At 34.9% G+C, this 24,501-nt stretch overlaps 1 protein-coding gene across 2 annotated transcripts in view; it reads left to right on the top strand.

Moving 5' to 3' along the window:
- The window catches only part of LOC150101829 (ADP-sugar pyrophosphatase-like), a 139,116-nt gene that overhangs the window by 58,656 nt on the left and 55,959 nt on the right, over positions 1-24,501 (top strand). For both annotated transcript variants that reach the window (XM_090400229.1, XM_090400228.1), the window contains one exon: positions 7,635-7,742. In XM_090400229.1, the coding sequence (XP_090256355.1) occupies positions 7,635-7,742 (108 nt within the window). The remainder of the gene's footprint in view (positions 1-7,634; positions 7,743-24,501) is intronic.

Below are 24,501 nucleotides of genomic sequence, written 5' to 3'. Positions count from 1 at the left end.
TCATCTTCCTTTTACCTATTTTACCTTGCAGTGTCGAGGGTTTATTAATCATCGGACCTCAAACCATTCACAGGATAAGGTGGCAAGCCCTATGCCCCGGTGTATCCTATGTCTGTAGTGTTGAGTTCTCAAGGCTGGCTTGCATGCTTTTCAGGATGAAAAACTCAAGGATAAACTGGGGGGAAAACCCTACTGTCCATACCCAAGACCGGCTAACTTGGCTATGGCTGAGGAAGATCCATCAGCTCCTCACATCACCGATGGGAATCGAACCTAGGACACTCTTTCCCCATGCATATGGTTGCAAAGCTAACTAAGTGGAAATTTGAACATGGAAATATAAATTCTTAAGTATTTGATGATAGTGATGTTTTCTCCCTAGTGCAGGACACCAGAGTGTACAGAAGATTTGAAATTGGAAGTGATCACTATTTAGTCTTGAGCAAGATAAAATTGAATTTCATATTGAAAAGAATAATATGTAAGAAAGTTTTAAAGCGAATAAAAGTTGAGCAGCTCTCAGATGTGAACAGTAGACTAAAATACAGAAATATTATTGAAAAGAAAATGAAAGAGTTTGAGAACAGGAATCAAACCTTGGAGATTCAGTGGCAAACTCTGAAGGAAACATTGATTGATTCTGCCAGAGAGGCATGTGGTGAGGTTGTGTGCAAGGATAAAAAAATCAGAACTCCATGGTGGACACAAGAAATTAAAGAGACAGTGAAGGAAAAGAAGAAAGCATATCAAAAGTTCCTGTCAAATAAGTCAGCTTTTACTCTTACAGAATACAGAGACAAATGTAAGAAAGCTAAACAGTGTGTAAAACTAGCTAAACAAAAGTCATGGGAGGACTTTGGCAAGAATATAGAAAATAAATATCAAGAAGGTGGCAAAATATTCTGGAGGTTGTTGAAGAAGCTTAGGAATGGAGGAAAGAGTGCTGTAAAAGGAATTAGAGATGATAAAGGTGAAATGAAAACAGGAGAAAAAGATATCCTTGAAGTATGGAGTAATTACTTTGAATAACTGCTAAATGAAACAAGCAGTGATGACAGCACAGTATAAAAAACACTGACCAGGCATGCCGTCAGGAATACATATCCATACTTGAAGTAGAAAAAGCCATCAAAGGCTTGAAATGTGGAAAGGCAGCAGGAGTAGATGATATTCGACCAGAAATGATGAAGTATGGTGGTATAAGAGTCTTACAGTGGCTTCACTGCATAGTTCAGAAAGCCTGGGAAGAGGGATGAATTCCTGATGATTGGAGTAGAGCTCTCATAGTACCCATATATAAAAAGGGAAATAAAACTGAATGTGAGAATTACAGAGGTATTTCCCCTGAGTGTTCCTGGCAAGATCTATGCAAGTATACTTGAGAAACGGTTGAGAAGAATTGTGGAAGAAAAGCTTGGTGAAGAACAAGCTGGATTCAGGCCAAATAGAGGCTGTCAGGATCAGATCTTCACTTTACGACAAATAGTCGAGAAAGCATGGGAATATAACAAAGATCTGTATTTAAGTTTTGTCGATTTGGAAAAGGCATATGACAAGGTGCCAAGAGAGAAGTTATTCAATACGCTGCAGTTGTATGGTGTCAATGGGGCATTATATCAAGCAATACTTAGTCTTTATTTGAGTTGTGAGTCAGCAGTTAGAATTGAAGGAAGTACAGGAAGATGGTTTAATGTTAAATCTGGTGTGAGACATGGATGTACATTATCCCCTCTGTTATTCATTATCTATATGGATCACATTATGGAGGAATGTGGTATTAAATCTGATATCAAAATTGGAGATGTTAATGTCAGCTCTTTGCTTTATGCAGATGATGTTATACTTCTAAATAAATCCGCTACAAGTCTGCAAGATTCTCTGACTAAATTGAATAGCTGTTGTAATAGATATGGTATGAAGGTCAGCAATAAAAAGACAAAGACAATGAAAATAGGCAGAATCATTGAAAATGTCAACTGTGTTGTGAATGGAGAACCTGTGGAACAAGTAAAACATTTCAGCTACTTAGGCACAATTTTTACTGAAGATGGTAAACTAAATATAGAAATAGACAACAGAATCAGCAAAGCTGGTATCGTGGGAAGTCAATTGAATAAATTCATATGGAATAAGAAAGAAATTAGTCGGAACACTAAATTAGCTGTATACAAGACAGTGTTCAAACCAATTTTAACTTATGGATCTGAGAGCTGGGTCAGAAGTAAAACACTTGACCAAAGACTAGAGACCGCAGATATGAGAGTCCTGAGAAAGATTAGAGGCGTGAACAGATGGCATCAATGGCAATATCATATTAAAAATGAGGATATTAGGAAAGAACTTGACATTGTCAGCATCCAGGAATGCATTAGCAGAGCTAATCTCAGATGGTATGGTCACTTAAATAGAATGGTAGAGGAAAGATTAGCAAAACAAGTGTTCTCTGCCAGGTTGGCAGGAAAACGACCCAGAGGAAGACCAAGATATAGGTGGATTGATACTGTACAAAGTGCCTTAGACGATAGAAATATAAGATCTGATAATGTTGGAGTCTTGACAAGTAACAGACTGATTTGGAGGAAAATTGTGGATAGGAAGTTAGTAATGATGTTAATTTTTTCATGTAGTACTGTCATATCCTGTACACCCCTTGAGGGTACATGGCAGGAATTTGATGATGATGAAGATAATGATGATGATGAAGTATTTGATATAATCTTTTCATTCTTTGTCTGACCTCTATGGACCAGCCAAATTGTCCAGAATAAAACTTGTAAAAACCAGGTTATAATAGGTGAGGTAATTTTATCCTTGGTAGGCAGAAAGGGTGAAAGGCTGTTGTCCAATTCGTTTTCAAACTGATTGGACAACAGTGACATGTATTTTGTATTTGTCAAGAATTTATGCTGTCCATTCCACTGTCTATTATAGGATATAGTAATCTTTTATTGTCTGGTTGAGGATTGTTTATTAATTCATTTTGGAAATTATGGGTTTTACAACTGCGTTATAAATAACTATTTTAATTTCCAAGAGCTAACTATAAACAGGACTAAATAATCCAGAATCCCAAATCAAAAATAACAGTTGTAATGATAAAAATAGGACATCGTTGTTACTTTATTTTTTTCACTAGAGGTCATGCCAGTAGAATAACCCATGATCAAATCATTATTTCTTTAGTTTATTGTGTGTAATGTAACTCTGCTTGTACTTGTATATTTGTATATACTCCAGATGATGGTGATCTTAATATGAAGATTGAAACTTCTGGAAATGAAAATAGTTATTGATAACCCAGTTGTGAAGTCCATAATTTCTAAAATGAATACTGATCACTGTGCAACACTAAAAGAAAGGATTGTTTATTAATGATTTCCTGAATGTTAGCTTGGGTGTACCGGTTAGCAGTCATTTTAGTTTTTGCTGTTAAGATAATCTGACATGAGACTTTGGTGTGCAATCTCATTCCATCTGTTTTACAGTGTTTCAGCAATGCCTGCCTTTTGCATTGAAAGGTTGATGGGATACAGTAGCTATAAAAAGAAGAAAAAATCCTGAAAAAGTGGTTTCAGAACTTTCTTGAACATCATTATTTGCAATTTCATTGGAATGGATATTTAGGAAACCTTGTTCTTTTGAACTCTAGTAGTGTGTTCTGCACATACACCTACACCTATCCATAACAGAGTTGAAAGAACAATGGGGCATTGTGCTGTTGGAAGACTTGTTTGATTTTGGTCATGGCATGACATGAGGAATCCTTGTATGGGCTTTTTCATTTGAAGTTGAGTTACATCTATAGAGATTTTTTTTCTCTTAAAAACTCGGGTTTTTCATTTCTCATACCAGCATATTGGCTGAAAATACATGCAATTAACAAATAGAAATATTGTTAATGGTGAGTTGCTGTTGTGTGAGGTGCTCCCACAATCACTTGGACTCCTTGGAATTGTCATTCAATAATACAACTGTCACTTGAGACTAGAGATTATAAACATGTTATGTCATCTCATGAATTTTTTACCATTTAGCACTTTATTTTTGAATATACCCTTATAATAAAAAACAGAATATAAGATATAATAGATTTTTTGTGTGTGTTAAGTGCTAATTTTTTAATGTCTTACCTGCATATTTCTCAAGAAAATTATCAATGCTCCAAGCATTTCATTGAGTCTGTTTAAAAATCTTGCATCTTATAGGTCGCCTTCCTTTGTTTGGAATTGGTAGCCTGTTTCATCATTAATTTCATGTCATAGTGGATGCTTTTTTCTTTTTTTTCACTTCATGTGAAAAAAAAGCATCTTTTCCAGTCATCAGAATTCAAGGAGAACCGACCTACCAGTCCGGAACTCGGGGGGTGGGGTTTGAGCGGTGTAGGCGTCAAGGGGCGGAGGCCCCTCCCAGTGTGTGTGTGTGTGGTTGAGAGTTGAGATCTCTTTCAGCTTTTCGTGTAGATTAAAACTGTCATGTATTTTATCCTATATAAATTTAATCCTGTATAAATTCTATTTTTGTACATTTTTCATTCATTCAGATTTCTTTTGCTTCTTTGATCTTGTCTTTAATAATTTTCTGAACCTCTTTATATTTTGTTGGACTATGATTTTTATGTGATCTGCATTGATCCATGAAAGAAAGAATTTCAGCAGTTATCCAATCTTTCATTTTGACTGCTCAAAATGAAACAGGACAAAGTATTGACACATTTCTCTATGAAGATAGATTTTAATTTGTCCTATGATTCATCAACCTTCATGACATCATCATTCTTCATAAGTGCTATCTCTTGATTCAGATCTTCACTCAGCTTTTCTCTTGTTTTTTAGGTCAAATCTTTTTTGTTGATATCAAATATAGCTGGCTGTCAGTCTAAGTTTTAACTCTATCACCAATAGATTATGATCAGAAACAATATCTGCACTAGGATAGGTTTTTGTGCTCTTTATGGAACTTAAATCATTGTTTATTTAGCAAGTAATCAGTTTGGTTTCTGACAATATTTGATCTATTTATCCTGTGGTGATTGCCTTGGGGTGGTAACTTAAACCATGTGTTTGTGATTATTAGTTCCTCTTCTTGGCAGAATTGAATAAGACTATCTCTTCTCTCATTTCTTGTTCCCAGACCATGTTCTACCTTTCCCAACTTTAGCATTGAAATCATCCATGACGATGTTAATATCATCTTTCTTGGTATTTTTTATTGATTCTTTTAATCAATCATAAAATTCTTCGATTTCAGTATCCTTCTTGTCAGCAGTAGGGGCATAGACCTGTATGAGATTGATATCTAATGGTTGACCTTTCAGTTTTAATAGCATCATCCTATCTGAGTAGAGAATGAAGGTCAACAGTGACTTATTGGTGTTTTTGTTTAATGTTATTCTAACTCTAATTTGATTATTTTCACTACTTCCAGAGTGGTACATTGTCATGTCATCAACTTGAGTGTTATCTGATCATGGCCACCTAGCTTCATTCATTCCTAAAATCCCAATTCCGAGTCTTTTCATTTTTTTGATGGAGTTTCTTAGCTTACCTGCTTCATACAGGGTTCTGACATTTCTAGTTCCTAGTTTTAGTGGACACACCATTTTGAACCCAGAGATTCTTTGCACCCCTGTCCCATTTAAAGGATGCCAGGAACTTGTGGCCATTTGTGTAGATTTGCTATCCATGGTGGTTAGTCTCAGGAGAGAATAGAGCAGTAGTTTCTCCATTTGCTTTCTGCTGCACAATATTACTGACATACACAATAAACTGTATTGCCATCTGCAGTTTTCTTATCAAGCTTTACCACCATCATGAGACTTCAACCTTGTGTCAGTACTGCCAAAGCTGCTTCCCTATGTCAGAGGAATAAATCCTTTAATTTTCCTTGTAACTCTAGGTAGCATCCCTAACCAGGTACTAATAGCCAGAGCCAGCTGAGCCCAGGTTGTTTATAGAGGTCTGCTCCTCTGCAGATTCTTCCACATATTTCCTCATTGGGATATGAATCCTTTGGTGATTTGTGTGTTGTGCTTCACAGAAGTCCATTAGCATCCTAGGAGGTGTACCTACGGAGGGTCCCAGGGAGCACGACGGGGATGTGGATTTGCCGCACTCCCCTCTGCCATTTGATTGAAGTAAAAGGAGATCTAAAAAGGCAGGATATGATGGTATCTAGTTCACTAGACACCATAGGCTTACCCTTAGAATACTGTTTTGTATTTATGGAAGTGCACCAAAAAAAACCTCTCTAAATATGCCAGAAGTGGTGAGTTTACTTCCTCTCACAGACTTGCACAATCACCTTTTTCAGAGAAGATCTATTCCTGCCATGTGCCATTTCCATAAGTGTTCATGTGACTGCCTGTTTCCCACACTGGCCATCATTATTTCTCTGTTTTTCTCTAAACTAAAACCCAGCAGTTGCTCATCAACATCCATACATATTCAGCTTCAGATTTAACAAATCAGCTTTTTATCCACCTATTTCCATCTGCTTCAGTACTTTCGAAAAGCCTTCTTCACACTGGTTTCTTTTCCAAAAGACTAACCATTTGCCCACATCATAGCACTGACACCACAGGTTTTACAGCCTCTCATATGAGATTCATATTTTTAAAAAATGACAGCTGATGACATAATTTGTTTTCTTCTTTTGGCTATTACACTCTTTCTGTTAGGCAAAAAAGTGTAAATGGATACCAATCTGTTATCCTGCATTCTCTTTGTATGATTTTTCCATTCTTTTCATTTTTGGATCCAATTGTATTATAATATTAATAATGATTAAAATTGTAAAATACAGTCATTTAATGATTGTATTATAGTTTTACGTGTTTCTAATTTCAATGTTTTTACTCCTAAATGTTTCCTTATTGCTTTAGTTTCAGAAGTTGTGTATTGTTTTGTTTATCATATTTTGTCATTAGAGCAAAACATGGATAGCTGCACATCATAAATAGTTTTATGTAATTTGTCTTGATAAAACATTTTGCATAAAGTATAAATGCATTTTGCAGTAATGTATTTCTAAAGTCAGTCTGGTTGGCTGAGTAGGTGGGGTAGCTGTTCTGACTGCAGGTTCAGATCCTACTGTGGACATGGATATTTCTGAATGTTTTTAGGTGGGAGATGAATTTTATCACCCAATCCAAACCCCAACTATTAGAGGCCTGAAGTGACTTGAAAAAGTCCCATGTTTGATCTCTAGAACAGGATTTCTAGACTGTGAAAAAAAAATACTCTTAGCTCACACAAAGTTTCTAATATACTATAGATTTTTCTACCTTTTGGAGCGAGTCATAAAAAATAATAACAGTATCATAATTAATATTTGGTCCTTTTCACTATGTACATATGTTTTATCTTAACCATGGTCCAATAAATCCAATGTTATGTATCATATTTAGTGAAAAGGGCCAAATATTAACTATCAAAAGTATAACCTTACCCATCTTGATAAAGCCAGACAGACCCCAGCTGGCAAAACTTGTCGACAATTATACATATATTTTATCTAAACCATGGTCCAATAAATCCAATATAATGTATCATATTTTGTGAAAAGGACCAAATATTAACATCAAAAATGAACAGTATCATAAATTAAGTCTAAAAGAAATCATTTGTACATTACAGGTATTGGAAGTTTAGCTGTGTTGCGAAGAATGCTGAAGTATGATTGTATAATTTTAGTTAAACAGTATAGACCTCCACTTAAAGCTTTTACTCTTGAATTGCCAGCTGGTAGGTATGCAGTTTATTGTTTGGTTACTATTATTCAAATCATCCAACAAATCATGAATGTTTTAACTGTTAAATTAAAATTAAAAAAATCATTAACAAATAATTATTGAATTGTAAAATTAGTATTCACTTATACTGCATTTCAGTGATTTTTACTTGAATGAATGAATAATTTAATTATTGTTACAAAATTCAATTATTCATTTGAGTAAATTCTCACTGAAATTCAGTATAAGTGAATACTAATTTTAAATATTCAGAAATGATATATTTGAGAAAACTGAGGACTGTAAGGTAGCTAAACAAGTCATGGGATGATTGGAAGAATACGCCAAATAAACATCAGTGGGACAAAATGTTGTGGAGGTGAAAAAGATTATTTGAGAATTCTCAGTATCCATCTGTTAAACAGGGAATAAAATTAAATGAGTAGCACATCTGCTCTTTTTCAGCTAGTTGTGGTTTGGGATTTCATGGTCATTGATGTGTGAATCTTTAAGTAATAAATGAACTTTGACTGGTGCGAAACCATTCCCCCCCCCCCTACTGAAAGCATGTTGTGACTTGAAAGTATTGTTTAGTCTCTTAGCAGGATTTCCAGATTGATAATCTTTGTCTATTCACCACTGATGTATAAAAGGTTTACATCCATTTGTGGGTGGGATTTATGTAACAAAAAAGGAGGGGATTCCTTTGTAGAATTGAAAAAAGATTTGTGTTAAGGTACTTATAAGAAATGTTCTTCAATATGCTGCAGTTATATAAGCACCGTATATATAAAGGGGGTCTGATAAACATCTAGAACAAAAATTAATTAATTAATTTTGTCTTCTTGTATATCCTAAAAGAAAAGATTTTTCTGAAAAAAAAAACATTTTTGTTCTAGGTGTTTATCAGAACTTTCCAGACCCCCCCCCCTCCCATATATCTGTAACTAAGTTATAAGTCAACAAGCAGGAAGATAGCGTGCAGTATTGCACTGCAATTTGCAAACTGTTTCCACTGTTATTCATTGGCTTGTTTGGATCACATTGCAAAGGTTTGTGGCATTGATTGCAAAATCAGATGTTAAATTCAATTCTGTATTTCATGCAGATTCTATTTTCTTCTCTTAAATAAATCTACTGGACTCTAAATTGAATAAGTGGATCTAACAGATTTTGTAGGAAAAAATCAGCACTGAAAAGACCAACTATGAGGACAGACAGGAAACAAACTGTATTCTCATGAAGAACCCCTTGAGCAAGTGAACTATTTAGGCACTTTTTTTTTTAAGATAGCAAAGTAAAAATGGAAATAGATAATAGAATTGGCCAAACTGATATTCATAATTTAACTTTTAAAAAGAGGGGAGCCAGTTTGAATTGATACCACATTTATAAGAGTTGTACAAAATTTGAGTGAACATGCGGCATTAGTTTTCATCTTCTTTACCCATATTCTATGTAAACTGTTGAGGCACCACATAGTCTCCCCTGGGAGTCCCTTAACAAAGTGGAGAATGAAGAATTGCTCGATTTCTAATATTATCAATCTAGGTGATTCTGAGTCACCTCCAGTTTTTTTACCAGAATCCAAGTCTTCTAGTGTTACTTTAGCTAAACTATCTTAGGCTCAGTCATCGGAGCTGTTTTCGACCTATTTTAATGATATTTTCATGTGTTCTAGCAAAGAAGTGAATTTTCCTTCTAACCTCTTTTGTTGTGTGTTGTGTATGGTATCTTCAAAAGTTACTGTAGCACTTCATCTTGAAGATGAATAGCCTTTTCTCCTCTTTCTTTATCATTCTCCTTCTAAAATGGCTGTAACCTCTGAAGGGCAACAGTTGCTTTAGCAGTGTATGCTTTAGAACAGCCATCTGTGTTGTATACTTCCCAAGTAAGTGAATATTTTTACTTCTGTCAGTTTTTCATCATAAATTTTGATTTGGGAATGCTGGTCTTCAATTTATAATCAGAGTGCCTTAGAATCAGAAAGGTCTGTTAATTCTTGTAACTGATGTTCATTTTCTATTATTAAGTCAGTTTTCATTGACAAATCGAAAGGTTTTTCAGCAACTATTATTCCAGTCCCACTGTTTTCCAGAGATAAGTTTATTATACAAGTAAAACTCGTATAACGTGGATGTTAGGTTCCATAGAAATGCCACATTATATAAATCGTGTTATACGAGACTTAAATCACATAGAAAAGGTAGGGTTAGGTTCCGAAATCGTTTTTTTTTTTTAATTATATAAACAACAATGACATATCCAACAAAAACAATATTTTTATTTAATAAGTTCGTAATGTGGCGCTAAACAAATATCCAATTATCTCGTGAATTTTCCCGAGCGCTCCATTGAGGGATCACTATCAGTAAAATAACTTCCTAACTTTCTTGCCAAGTCCAATCCTTCTGCTAATTTCTTTAAATCGAATTCTTTAACGGATTCATCACAATCAGAATCTTCGGCAGAACTTTCCCCGACATTTGGTTTGATGCCATCTATTAATTGTACCAGTTCCTCATTTAAATCTGTTTCTCCATCAATTAATTCACTAATTTCGTTTTAAACCATATCACAAAAGCCCTCTCCACACAAAAATGTGTGCGGCATTTATTATACGACATTGCTCGGCATCCACTGGTGGTACGAAATTTTGTTCCAGAACGGCTTCAGGCCATATTTTTTTCCAGCAAGCATTCAGCGTAGAGGGTTGTAATTCCTTAATGGACAGAGAAATAACGTTTACACAATTCAATTGAAAACTCTTTCCATGCTTGAGGCAGTGTCATGTTTGGATTAGATTCCATTTTTTCCAAAATTAATTGATATGTTCGCCGAATATAATATGACTTAAATATTGATTATTATTCCTTTGTCGAGTGGTTGAATAAGTGAAGTAGTATTAGGCGGCAAAAAAGTTATTTTAATATTTGGGTGGCTTAAATTTGTTGGGTGTCCTGGTGCGTTATCTAAAATTAGTAGAATTTTGAAGTCCATATTCTTTTTCTTTGTCTAACTAGAAAGTTACATCGGGTACAAAACACTTGAAAAACCAATTTTCAAACATACTAGCTGTAACCCATGCCTTTTTGGTGGCCCTGTTGAGCCCTTTCATCGCATGAGGATTTGAGGATCAGTTAATAAACATTGGTTTTTGTCATGTAATCACCTGATGCATTACTACAAATTAGTAGAGTAATTCTATCTTTGGAAACTTTGAATCCACGAGCTGATCTTTCATTTTTCGAAATATATTTGCGTTTGGTTATATTTTTCCAATATATTTCAGATTCATCCACATTGAACACCTGGTCTGCACTGTAACCACCTTCTTTAATGATTTTTAAAAGTTCTGCTGGGTATTTCCAGGTAGCGTCTATGTCTGCTGATGCTGATTCTCCCTGGATTTTAAGATTATACAAAGAAAACTGCTTTTTAAAGTTTTTGAACCAACCCTTACTGGCACAGAATCCATGCTGAGAGATTTCTTCTAAAGAATCTTGTTTGAGTTCTTTTAAATGTTTATAAACTTTGAGAGCTTTTTGCTTAGCAAGGTGTCCATCCAAAGGAATTTCCTTTTGAGTGCAATCTTCTATCCAAATCATTAGGAATTTCTCCATTATTTCTATTAGAATATCGCGAACACGAGCAACGCGTTTTGCACTTACCGTTGACCCAGCAATAACACTTTCTTGGATTTTATGTTGTTCATTTTGTTTGATTGTTCTAATTGTTGATTTATTTTAATTCGGAGTCCTTGCAACAACTCCTGGTTTTTATCTCTAATTTTCAGTTGAAAATTGGAGAAAAATCTGGTCCAAGATTTTAATTTTTTCTTCAAGAGAAATGAATTTCGTCTACAATGTTTGTTTTTCCCCTTTCGTTGCAGTTTTAGTAGCCATTACAATAAAAATAAACTTTTACATAAAAAAAAAAGCATTTCATGTGTATGTAACTTGCCAGAAAATAAATTGCTCAGCTTGAGAATAACACGCTTATGATTTTAAATGCGCTTTCCTGGCAGAAAACGAAGACAATTTTTAACAATAAACACTTTATACAGTAAACCCTAGATGGCGAACCTATGGCACTCCTGCCAGAGGTGGTATGTCTGAGAATTTTGCTGGCGTGTCAACGATTTACAGGTGATATCCTTTTATACGCTTATGAATTATTCAAGTTTTTTTTTAATTGTTATAATACACACAAGCTGAATTTTGTTTTAAACAAGACAGCAGCTATAAAGACGTGCATGTGATTGGTGCAGTATTAACAAAAGATCGCGCGACCCAAAGACAAAAGCAACTGACAAATGTTGAGTTGAAATGCCAATTCTCTTCAATCGAATTACATAACATCTGAAACTGTCATAACAACATTCACTATTAGTTTTAACACATTCACAACAGGGTGTCATTTATCGTTCCGATTGAACTTTTCATTACTGACTGGCTCAACGTTTCAACCCTTACTTGAATTTTATGGCTTCTTGGCAGGTGAAACTCACACATTCATTATATGGCATGTTTCAATTCTTGGTACTCTTTTATTTGAAGTTAGCCTTTGTGATCTGTCATAATGACAGAGAGAATTTCAAATGCAATAAAACAAACACTTATTTCACAATTGAAAAATTGGACAATAGTTTTTAATTAGATGCTGTGTTTCAGTGTAGCGTATGGTTTTGCTTAAGTCTATACAGCATGGTTTCTGTGAGAGGGGACGTGATTTATTAGTTAGAGCCGTTTTTATTATATCTGTCTCTAATTGCACTATTTGTTGAGAATGACACAGACTGCAAAAGCCTCTGTACAGTACCTTATTCAGTGATACAATAAAACTAAATTGGATACTTATAACTACTTGTGCGCTATAGGCAGACACAAATTTAACACAGATAAAATTTGATTTTTAAGTCCTGCAGTGAAAAATATGGGAAAAAAAAGGGGTTACTAGAAATTGTAGATCGCGTTGAACAAGGTATACTACAATTTGTAGACCGCGTTATACGAAGGTTACCTATATATTCCAACCATGGGTTAAAAAGCGTTGACAAAAGTATTCATCCTTGAAGCACATCTCTTTTCATTTTGAAAGGCTTTCTATATTTGTCAATGATTTCTATTAACATTTCTGAATAACAGTAAAAAGTTTTAAAGTGCATACCATGATTTATTGTTCCATACATCTAATGTTGAACAGAGCATCTATGATAAGTTCTCCCCCTGCTTTCAGTAGTTCTGAAGTTATTCCATGCCTGGTGATTTTCTCACCTTCAAAGAACTAATTGCTGCTCCTACATCTTCTCTTAAAATTGGGAAGTCACCATCTAATGTCATTTATGTTTTCAGGGTTTTGACTACTGTCTTCTGAAAAAAGGTTAACTGTGTAATCATGTCAATGCTGCAAGATTTCATCTTTTCCAGTGAAAAGCATGCCATTTTCATCCTTAGTGGCCAATTAGTGTTAGTATAAGACTTGTTAATCTGCTTATCAATTGGAAAGCGCTTCTGGGATTTATTTCTTTGTAGAGTTCCTCTTCAATCTTTTCATGTTCCTTTAAGAATTAGTTGGTTTTTGCTGTTTTAATTTTTTTTCATATTTTTTGTTTATTTCTTTATATTTTTCTGTTATTATTCTTGTTTATATTGGATTTCAAAGTTCTCCTTTGGTCACATAGCTGTAAAATGTCTTCTGTAATCCAGGGTTTGGTTATCATGTTGGATTTCCCTATTATGGTACCAGCTGCTTCTAAGAGGATGGGGGGGGGGTTAGAAGTTCTGATAAACACCTAGAACAAAAATGATATTAAAGCAACTGATACAACCACAAGAAAGAACATATCTTAAAATCCTTTAATCCCCATGTTTCATAAAATTCTAATAATTTGTTCTTTTTCTTTTAGGATATATAAGAAGACATGTCAGATGTTTTGGAGAAATTTGAAGACACAGAGATGCAGGCCACCATCATCAAGTTTTTCCTGCAAGAAAAGTCCACAACTGAGATTCACTAAACTGTGTGAGACTTTAGGGGACTGGGTATCCTAAGACAACAGATGCCTTCTTGTCAGGAAGATCTTCCCCCAGTGATCACACCTGAAAACATGGATGCAGTGCATTCCATCTTTATAGACAAATACCAACCAAAAAAAAAAAAAAACATTGCAAAGACTCTGAGGATATCCAGAAAACGAGTTGGGGTCATTATCCACCATCATCTGGACAGGCAGAAGCCTACGAAGTGGGTCCCCAAATATTTGAATGTAGACCAAAAGAGAGAACGTGTGCTGTCACTTCAAGAGATTTGGGGTCATTTTGAGAAATCAGGTGCAAATTTTTTGGCTCGTATTGTGACTGTTGATGAAACATGGCTTTATCACTATGATCCAAACACCAAATAAGTCAATGGAGTACACACAACGGTTCTCCATGGCCAAAGAAAGTCAGCAGGGAAGGTACTTGGCATTGTCTTTTGGGATATTGGATGATGTAATCCTTGCCAAGTATCTCAAAGGTGAAGCTGTTACAGCAGTAGTTTATTCAACATCTCTGACGGAATTGAAGGATGTACTGAAAGAAAACCACCACGGGAAATTGAGCAGGGGCATGTTGCTTTTGCAGGTCAACATTCTTCATGCAAGCAGTAACTAAGAACATATCTTTAGATTCAAATTGCCTTTGAGAATCCTAAATAAAACAGACTTTTTTGGGCCCATTTCTATATGAACTAGACTGGCAATCAGTAATATTCCTTTCAGCTTTAACTGAAATAAAATTTCAGTAGGTGATATGGATTAATGACTAAAGAAAAATTTTCACACATCTCTTTATAGAAGGATATCCTCTGTCTTCCATTTCTAACTTCTAATTTCTGTTCTATCTTCCTGTATTTGACCACAATTTTTTCTCCTGTTCTCCTTTCCTTCCTTTAAACAGATGAACACTTGGAAACATTTGAAAATGTTCTTTTCACTCCTGCACATGTTCAGATGTTATTGCAACTTCCTCTTCAGTCCTCATTGTGTGCAGTTATTACTATTTTCAGTGCTGTGCTTGAAATGATAATTTTTTTTTCATAGTGCAGGCAAGTTTATTCAATTATAATTACAAAATGAAAGAAGAAATTATACTGAAAAAGAGAGCCAAAAGGCTTCACTTCGGAGATGCAAAATTATTCAAATTAAGTGGATATTGAATCCAACATTATTTCAAAGCTGAATAGAGAAACTACAAGAATTTCATGACGAATATAGAAACTATAAAAGTTTCGGTGGATCCAAGCATAAGCAAACCTTTCATGACAGAGCCAACTCATAGTAAAAGTGGAGTAAGCTGTGATCACTATCCTTAGTACAGTAAACCCTTGCCGAACGCTGGGGGGGGGGGGGGTTACATCATTAATACATTGCATGCACGGCAAAACCGCATTCCACAAAGTTAACTTTCTATTGGAAAAAATGTGTTAGGTATAGTTCAAATTAAGAAAGTATATATGTATAATTTAAACTAACCTAAATATTGTAATTAAAAGGGAAAAATGAAACAAATGTTAATTGAAAGGATTTTTATTACTGCTTAATAAGTAGGTACATGATACAATTATTTTTTAAAAAAGCTAGTGATTTTTGCTTGGGACAATGATTGACGCAATTCTTTAAAAGTTTCGCGGTAAGGAGTGCAGAGTTTTTCAATGCCTTTCATAAAGTGTCCTCTTCTTTCTTCATTTGGGTCAATCTCCGTTGCAAAATCACAGTTCCTGTGCCTTTTTTAACAATTCGTTTAACTTCGTGTAAGTTAAGGGCACTTTATCTTCTTCACTATCGCTGCTTTCACCGTTGGCTGGTGTTACAAGATCATCCAATTCGTCATTTCTCGATTAATTCTATGACGTCTCCTTTTTCCATATCTGAAAATCCTTCGCTGCCAATTGCTTTTGCGATTTGTATAATTAATTTGTACAATTCAAGCTATTAAGTTTTTTCTATCTGTTCCAATTGCAGAATTCTTCTTGGAACTTGAGCAACCTTTGCCGAAGTATCGCCTGAAGCTTTGACACTAGACTGAATCTTTTCTTCATTCTCTCGTATTGTTCTTATGCTTGATTCATTTATAGCTAGTTCTCTTGCAAGCAATGAAACACGTGTACCATTTTTCAACTTATCTAAAATTTCAATTTTCTGACATAATGTCAAAAGTTTGTGTCTTTTTGCTGCTTTATCAACTTCATTCTTCCTCTTAGATGTCATATTGAATTTTTGAAATTAAAAGAAATACAAATGCAAAAGGAGAAGAGGATAAACACTGATAAATAGGTGATTACAGCTCTGCTAACGTGAGTGAAACGATCGCAACTCAGCCTGGGTCACTCAGCGGGCAGCGCCAAGCAGGGTTGCCGGCAGACGCTCTGCAGCGTACCGCATATGAATGAAATTCTAGCATTGGACACATTAAATGGAAACAATGAAGATAATGCATATGTGCAAAATCGCGTTCTGCAAAGCTGTGCTCGGCAAGGGTTTACTGTATTTTCCATAATGTAAAACACATCTCTTAGCAGACATGTATGATATTATACATTATGGTTGGGGGTCACTACCCAGACCGGTTTCGACCTTTTTTGAGGTCTCATCAGTGGGAGCCAGACCGAGATGTAAATACTCAGGTTAAAGTGATGCAGAACTTATACCTTACCATATGAGTTGCTAAAAAAAGATGTCACATCACAAAAGGCACCAAGAATTACTGAAAAAAGAGAGCCAGAAGGCTTCACTTCAGCAATGCAAAATTATTCAAATTAAGTGGATATTGAATCCAACATTATTTCAAAGCTGAATAGAGAAACTACAAGAATTTCATGACGAATATAGAAACTATAAAAGTTTCGGTGGATCCAAGCATAAGCAAACCTTTCGTGACAGAGGAAACTCATAGTAAAAGTGGAGTAAGCTGTGATCACTATCCTTAGTATTTCCCATAATGTGAAACACATCTCCTAGCAGACATGTATGATGTTATACATTGGGGTGGGGGTCACTACCCAGACTGGTTTCGACCTTTTTTGAGGTCTCATCAATGGGAGCCAGACCCAGATGTAAATACTCAGGTTGAAGTGATGCAGAACTTATACTTTACCGCTTGGATCTGCCGAAATTTTTATAGTTTAGAAATATATACGCGTTTACACAAGAATAATGTTTAATTTGCCAAATATTTCGGTCTGAAATATTACAGACCATCTTCAGTGGCTACAAAGGAATAGTTTTAAAAAACAAGGTGGAATATGAACAATTGATCATTCACGCATAGAATGAGCTGCGTGATGTCATATCGCTAAGTATTAGAAGAATAGACATTTTTAAAATCATAAAGATATTGATTCAGAAATTCATATAATAATCTTAAATAACTAATATAGGAAATTTGCATAAAAAAAATAAAATAAAAATTAATGTGTTATCCTGATTAAACTTTCTCAAATTTTTGATATAAATATACAGTCATTACGATTCACGTTAGGACGTTGAAGTAAGGCCTCCACACTTTCTTTAAATAAACGTTCAAATTTGTAGTGACATCCACGTAGGAGGAGAGTCTTGAACCAAAGGATGTTGTTGCTTGCTTCTAATCCATGCTGAGCTAATCCAAATTTCTTGGGTTTGTTGTGTTGAATTGATGATTGATGCTCTTGAATTCTTTTTTTCTGTAGAACGTCCAGTTTGTCCAAAGTAGGAAAGATTACAGTTACAAGGAACTTGATACACACCAGGTAGAGACAAGGTTGAGCATATCTTTAGATGAAGGAAAATGGGTTGGTAATTTGTTAATAGGTGTATAAATGGCTGTTAAGTCATATTTCTTCAGAATTCTTGAAATTGGTTCTGAAATCCAGGAAATGTAAGGAATTGGAACTCGACATATTGAATCTTTTCTGTTCTGTGTTGGATTGTAAGAATCGAAAAGACGTAGTGTACTCTTTTCGGAGAAGCCCATTCGTTTCATGTGATGTTTAATAGTCAAAATTTCTTTCTGTAATAAATGAGAAGTTGAAGAGTTAGTTTTGGCTCGTCGGATTAAACATTTTATGATTCCTGTTTTTTGACAAGGATGATGAGCAGATTCTTTGAGAATATAACGACCTGTGAAAGTTGGTTTTCTGTAAACTGTTGTTGTAAGAATACCTGAAGGTGAACAGATGAGAAGGACGTCTAAAAACGATAACTTGTTGTCTTTTTCAATCTCCATGGTAAACTTTATATGAGGATGTAAGGAATTGATACTGCTTTAAAAGGAAGATAAGGAGTCTCTGTTGTGAGGCCATGCAGCAAAGATGTCATCTATATCTAACCCAAAAGGATGGTTGAGGGAATATAGATGAGAACAGGACTTCTTCTAGATGTTCTAAATAAAAGTTGGCAAGAGCAGGAGTGAGTGGACTTCCCATGGCTGTTCCTTCCATTTGGTTGTAAAATTTGTTTTGACATAAGAAATATCCAGAGTGCATTATGAAATCAAATAACTTTATAATATCTTGTAGGAAGATGTCAGCAAGTAATTCTGAAGTCTCTTTGAGAGGTACATTGGTATATAAAGATAACCATAAGATCTGTAGGTTGTAAAGTGATGTTTTTCAATTTATTTAAGAAATCAGAAGAGTTTTTCAAAAAAGAGCGCAAGTTGCCAATGTATGATTTCAATAATTTAGATAGATATTTGGCTATGCAATAAGTAGGAGAATCAATACAATCCACTATAGGGCGAAGAGGAATATCTGTCTTGTGTATTTTAGGTAGATCATAAAACCTAGGAGGCCTTGCAAAATGAGTTTTTTGTCTCTCAATAGTGTCTACATCCAAACTTATGACCTCATCTAGCAGGGAATTTAATTTCTTCAGTTGTCTGTTGGTTGGATCGTAATTGAGTTCTTGGTATGTTGAGTGATCTCGAAGTAATAGGGAAAGTTTTTTTCTATAGTTTGAAGAGTCCGTAATTACTGCTACTTTCCCCTTGTCAGCTTTAAGTAGCAAAGAAGCAACTTCTAGATGGAGAGCATTAGCTTTTTCGCTTGACAGATAAATGAGGTTCAGTTTGATATTAACTAGAAAAATCTATAAAGCCAAGCTTCCTTCTTCGAACATATCTCCTTCTGAAAAGAAAGCTATACATTCCTTAAGAAACAACAGTCACCTCGTCATTACTAAAGCTGACAAGGGGAAAACGACAGTAATTATGGACTCTTCAAACTATAGAAGAGAACTTTCCCTTTTACTTCGAGATCGCTCAACATACCAAGAACTCAATTATGATCCAACCAACAGAAGAAATTAAATTCCCTTTATTATTTATTTATTCATATGGAGTTTCCTCCCTTTTCTCCCCTGTCTCTATTGGGGTGAGTTGAGCCCCCTCATGGGAAGGGCTAAGTATTTATGGCTGTAGATCCGTGTGTTCACAGGGCTGGTTTGCCTGCTTGCAGGATGAAAAACCCTAGATAAACTGGGGGAAAAAAACCTGCTGTCCACGCCCAAGATTGGCTAACTTGGCTATGGCTGAGGAAGATCCTTAAGCTCCTCCCGTCGGCAATGGGGATTGAACTCAGGACACTCCTTCCCAAGGCATATGGTTGTGAAGCCCAAAGCCACTAGGCTAACCGCGCGGACATTAAATTCCCTGCTAGATGAGGTCATAAGTTTGGATGTAAACACTATTGAGAGACAAAAGACTCATTTTGCAAGGCCTCCTAGGTTTTATGGTCTACCTAAAATACACAAGACAGATATTCCTCTTCGCCCTATAGTGGATTGTATTGATTCTCCTACTTATCGCATAGCCAAATATCTATCTAAATTATTGAAATCACACATTGGCAACTCGCGCTCTTTTTTGAAAAACTCTTCTGATTTCTTAAATAAATTGAAAAACATCACTTTACAACCTACAGATCTTATGGTTATCTTTATATACGACTGTACCTCTCAAAGAGACTTTAGAATTACTTGCTGACATCTTCCCACAAGACATTATAAAGTTATTTGATTTCGTAATGCACTCTGGATATTTCTTATGTGAAAACAAATTTTACAACCAAATGGAAGGAACAGCAATGGGAAGTCCACACTCTCCTTCTCTTGCAAACTTTTATTTAGAACATCTAGAAGAAGTCCTGTTCTCATCTATATTCCCTCAACCATCCTTTTGGGTTAGATATAGATGACATCTTTGCATGTCATCTATATCCTTTCCTTACACCCTCGTATAAAGTTTACCATGGAGATTGAAAAAGACAACAAGTTATCATTTTTAGACATGCTTCTCATCTGTTCGCCTTCAGGTATTCTTACAACAACAGTTTACAGAAAACCAACTTTCACAGGTCGTTATATTCTCAAAGAATCTGCTCATCATCCTTGTCAAAAAACAGGAATCATAAAATGTTTAATCCGACGAGCCAAAACTAACTCTTCAACTTCTCATTTATTACAGAAAGAAATTTTGACTATCAAACATCACATGAAACGAATGGGCTTCTCCGAAAAGAGTACACTACGTCTTTTCGATTCTTACAATCCAACACAGAACAGAAAAGATTCAATATGTCGAGTTCCAATTCCTTACATTTCATGGATTTCAGAACCAATTTCAAGAATTCTGAAGAAATATGATTTAACAGCCACTTATACACCTATTAACAAATTATCCACCCATTTTCCTTCATCTAAAGATAAATGCTCTATCTGGTGTGTATCAAGTTCCTTGTAACTGTAACATTTCCTACTTTGGGCAAACTGGACATTCTATAGAAAAAGGAATTAAAGATCATCAATTCAACACAACAAACCCGTGAAATCTGGATTAGCTCAGCGTGGATTACAAACAAGCCACAACATCCTTTGGTCCATGACTCCTCCTACACAGACGTTGCTACAAATTTGAACATTTATTTAAAGAAAGCGTGGAAACCTTACTTCAACGTCCTAACTTGAATCGTAATGACTGTATATCTATATCAAAAATTTGGGAAATTTTAATCAGGATGACACATTAATTTTTTATTTATTAATTTTTTTTTTAATGTAAATTTCCTATATTAGTCTAATGTTATTTAACATTATTATATGAATTTCTGAATTAATATCTTTAATTATGACTTTTAAAAAAATGTTTACTCTTCTAATACTTAGCGATGTGACCACACGGCTCGTTCTATGTGTGAATGATCAATTGTTCGTATTCCACCTTGTTTTTTAAAACTATTCCTATGTATTCACTGAAGATGGTCTGTAATATTCAGACCAAAATATTTGGCAAATTAAACATTATTCTTGTGTAAACGTGTATATATTTCTAATCATTATGTCACAAGTATCATTAAAGAATCAACTTTTATAGTTTTTATATTCGGCTTTGAAATAATGTTGGATTCAATATCCACTTAATTTGAATAATTTTGCATCACCGAAGTGAAGCTTTGGCCCTCTTTTTCAGTAATTCTTGGTACCTTTTGTGATGTGACAACTTTTTTAGCAACTCGTATGGTAAAGTACAAGTTCTGCATCACTTCAATCGCTTTAATGTACTCTTTACAAATGAGTCATTTTAGTCTTTCCTCTGATTCTAGATCTGGTGTGAAAGTGGTACTGCTTACCATCATAAGAATGTTCTTGAAAGGGATAGATACAGTGGTGCTGGGGTCATGGTTTTTGGGGAGGCATTATGCCCAATGGATGCACCGAGCTACATGTGCCAGAAAAAGGGGACTGACTGGTGAACAGTATTGCAACGAAGTTCTTCAATATCATATTCAATTGTTCCGTGGTGCTCTAGGCAAAGAATTCCTTTTTATGGATGAGTGCCTCACCACATCAGCAGTGGAGATACTTCTGGAGACCCGAGGATATTAATCAAATGGCTAGCATGTTCCTCAATCTCAACCCTATAGAACATGTTTAGAATGCACTAGGGAGATGTTGCTGCTCGAAATTCTCCTCTAGAAAACAAACAGAGCCTTATCCTTGCTCTGAAAGAGTGGGCTATTTTGCCTCAAGAACTTTTTTTAAGGCTTTTCTCAAGTATGTTTACATAAATCTTAACTACTGAGTAGGGAGATCCCTCTGTAATTCTCAATTTTTTATTTTCCTTATAGATTAAGCTCTAATAATACCCATGTACTATTAGAGCTTTACTCTAATCATCTGACTAGGCTCTCTGAATTATGCAGCATAGCCAAAAACTTTTATACTACCATATTTGAGCATTTATGGTTGAATATCATCTACTCCAGGTCCTCTCCCATTTCAGGTTTTTGATGACTTTTTTTTTGTGTATTCTTAATTGCATTGCTGTTAGTGTTTTTGACCACCTTGCTGACCCTGCTTATTTCATTTGGCAATCTTTCAAAGTAATTGGCCCAGACATTTAGAATATCTAGAGCTTCCATGTGATCTTGATCATCTCTGATGTTGTCTTATATAGTAATAGTTCTTTCTCCATTTCTTAGCCTCCAGAATATTTTGCCATCTTGCTCCTATTTCATATCCACTCTGTATACTCTTGTGTCCTGAACCAGCATGAAGATATTATTAACAGTAACATAGTCAGTGAGACTTCTTATTTATTGGCATCTCTCCATGCAAATTTGTGTATGTTTTTATGGGAATATAGAGTGAGTGAGTTAGGAGTAGTTCATGTCAATAACAAAAATCCTGTGCTCTTTTCTCCAAATTTTACCCAAAACATTTCTGTACATCTGATAATCATTTTTACTCATCTGTTCAGATCTCAAATTCAAATCTTTCCTTTTCCTTTGTTGGTTTTTTTTCTGATATTGCTTGTGCCCTTGATGATTATCCTTGTTGTATTAGAAGATTATTATGGATCTGACCATATTTTATAGCCAAATATAGAAACTTAATACTTAATCCTTAACAAATTTTAATACCTCAATACCTTAACATTCCTATGTCAGAAAATTGCATTCATACTTCAGTAATTGATTATTCACCTGCTGAGAGTTTACTTATGTCTTTTACATAGGATTGATTGTTAAGGTATTGAGTAGTTTTTGCTCTTTTTAGATATCTGTCTGGTCTCTGAAAGGGACAAATACTGTCAGGCCAGTGTAACCTAATCTAAGCACTCATAAAAGGCTACAAGGCTCCTTGGCAGAGTTCGTGCACTTTTCACTGCTTTTTTATGTAGGAACATGGTGTTAGTTATGACTAGTTCATGTCCAGAACAGAAATAATGTGTTCTTAATGTTGTGTACCAAGGCAACTCTAATGCTGAAGGTTATACTCTCATAGCTCTGGTAAATTTTCAAAACTTAAATTGCTTTCTATATTTGGCAATAAAATATGGATGAATCCATAATATCTTCCATTTTAGTATCTTACTTATAAATTGAAGGCATTCAGCTGTATATCATTATTTGATTATCCTTATATTTGGTGTTGAATATTATAGGTTCTCCTTTTTCCTGATCATTATTACCTGAATATAACGTCTTGTATTTGTTGCTTAGAATAATGTTGCCTATTTTTTCTTTTTATTTCAGTGATGTCTGTTTATGTTGATCTGGTACTTATCCAATTCTTCTGCTAGTTCCATTTCTTTTCTGCTTATGCTTATGTTGTCAATTTTGAACTCTGTTGAATTTGGGGTTATCTTCTGTGTTTGTTCCCATGACTTCCATTTAGCTACTTTTACACATTGCTTCACTTCCTTACATTTTTCTCTGTGTTCCCTCAGAGTGCTTGCCATCTTATTTGCTAGAGACTTTCAATGTTTTTTTTAAGTATCCTTGCAGGCAACTTTACCCCATGCCTCTCTGGCTGAATTAATGTTTTCTTTAGTATCTGCTACTGTCACTCCAATTTTGTTTGATTGTTTTTAAACTTTTTATCTTATTTTTTTCTTTAATAATATTTATATATTTCAGTCTACAGTTCACCTTTCAAAAGCTACTCTACTTTATTTTTATATTCTTACACACTTTACTTTTCAACGTGATATTCACTTTTATGTTGCTTAAAAAGTCCATCATTAAGGTTGAGATGACAGAGGAGGACTTCAGTACTTGAAATCTTGTGATTAATGTTATCATTAGAATGTTTTGCAAGGTCTGTTTGTCTTGTGGTGTTCACTCAGTTTCCCCATAAGATTGGTTTTCAGAAATGTTTGCAATGGAATGGCCTGTCTATTCAAAAAAGGATAATTTGATACTCAAGGCAGCAACAAGTGGTGCACTTAGATTTTTGGAGAAGGCGAAAGTAGGCTGATTTGATTTTGTAGGTTTGTATGTTAACTTATAGCTGAAATTTCTTAAGGAGAATGTTCTCAAATATCTTTTAATTAATATATAGAATGAAAATTCATCCATTATCTCTTCTCATAGAAAAAAAAATGGTTGATGATTTTGTGTAAGAAGCAGTCATATACAAACCTATCAAATCTGTCTGCTTTGCCCTTCTCTAAGAGAAAGTGCACCACTTGTTGTTGCTTGGAGTCTATCGAATTTCTTTGAAACTACAACTTGTTCTACTTTGGATAGACTAGTACAAATTGACCATTCCTCACAAAACATGTTTCTGAACAGTCTTACAGCAAACTGAATGTCAGTCAGACCTTGCAGAACATGCTATCAGTAACACTAGTCACAGGAGAGAAGCTTTGGAACAATCAGATTGCTACATCACAGCATCCATAAGTTTGCATGTCTTCTTTAAAAAAAAAAAAAAACTTTGGGAGTCCTCCTTTATTGTCTACCTCCGT

Source organism: Typopeltis vanoorti, chromosome 11, assembly GCF_054136105.1.
Source record: "Typopeltis vanoorti isolate ZY-2024b chromosome 11, IOZ_Tvanoo_1.0, whole genome shotgun sequence".
In the NCBI taxonomy this organism is placed as follows: domain Eukaryota; kingdom Metazoa; phylum Arthropoda; class Arachnida; order Uropygi; family Thelyphonidae; genus Typopeltis; species Typopeltis vanoorti.
Note: the sequence above shows the minus strand (reverse complement) of the source record. Positions and strands in the feature narration are given on the sequence as shown.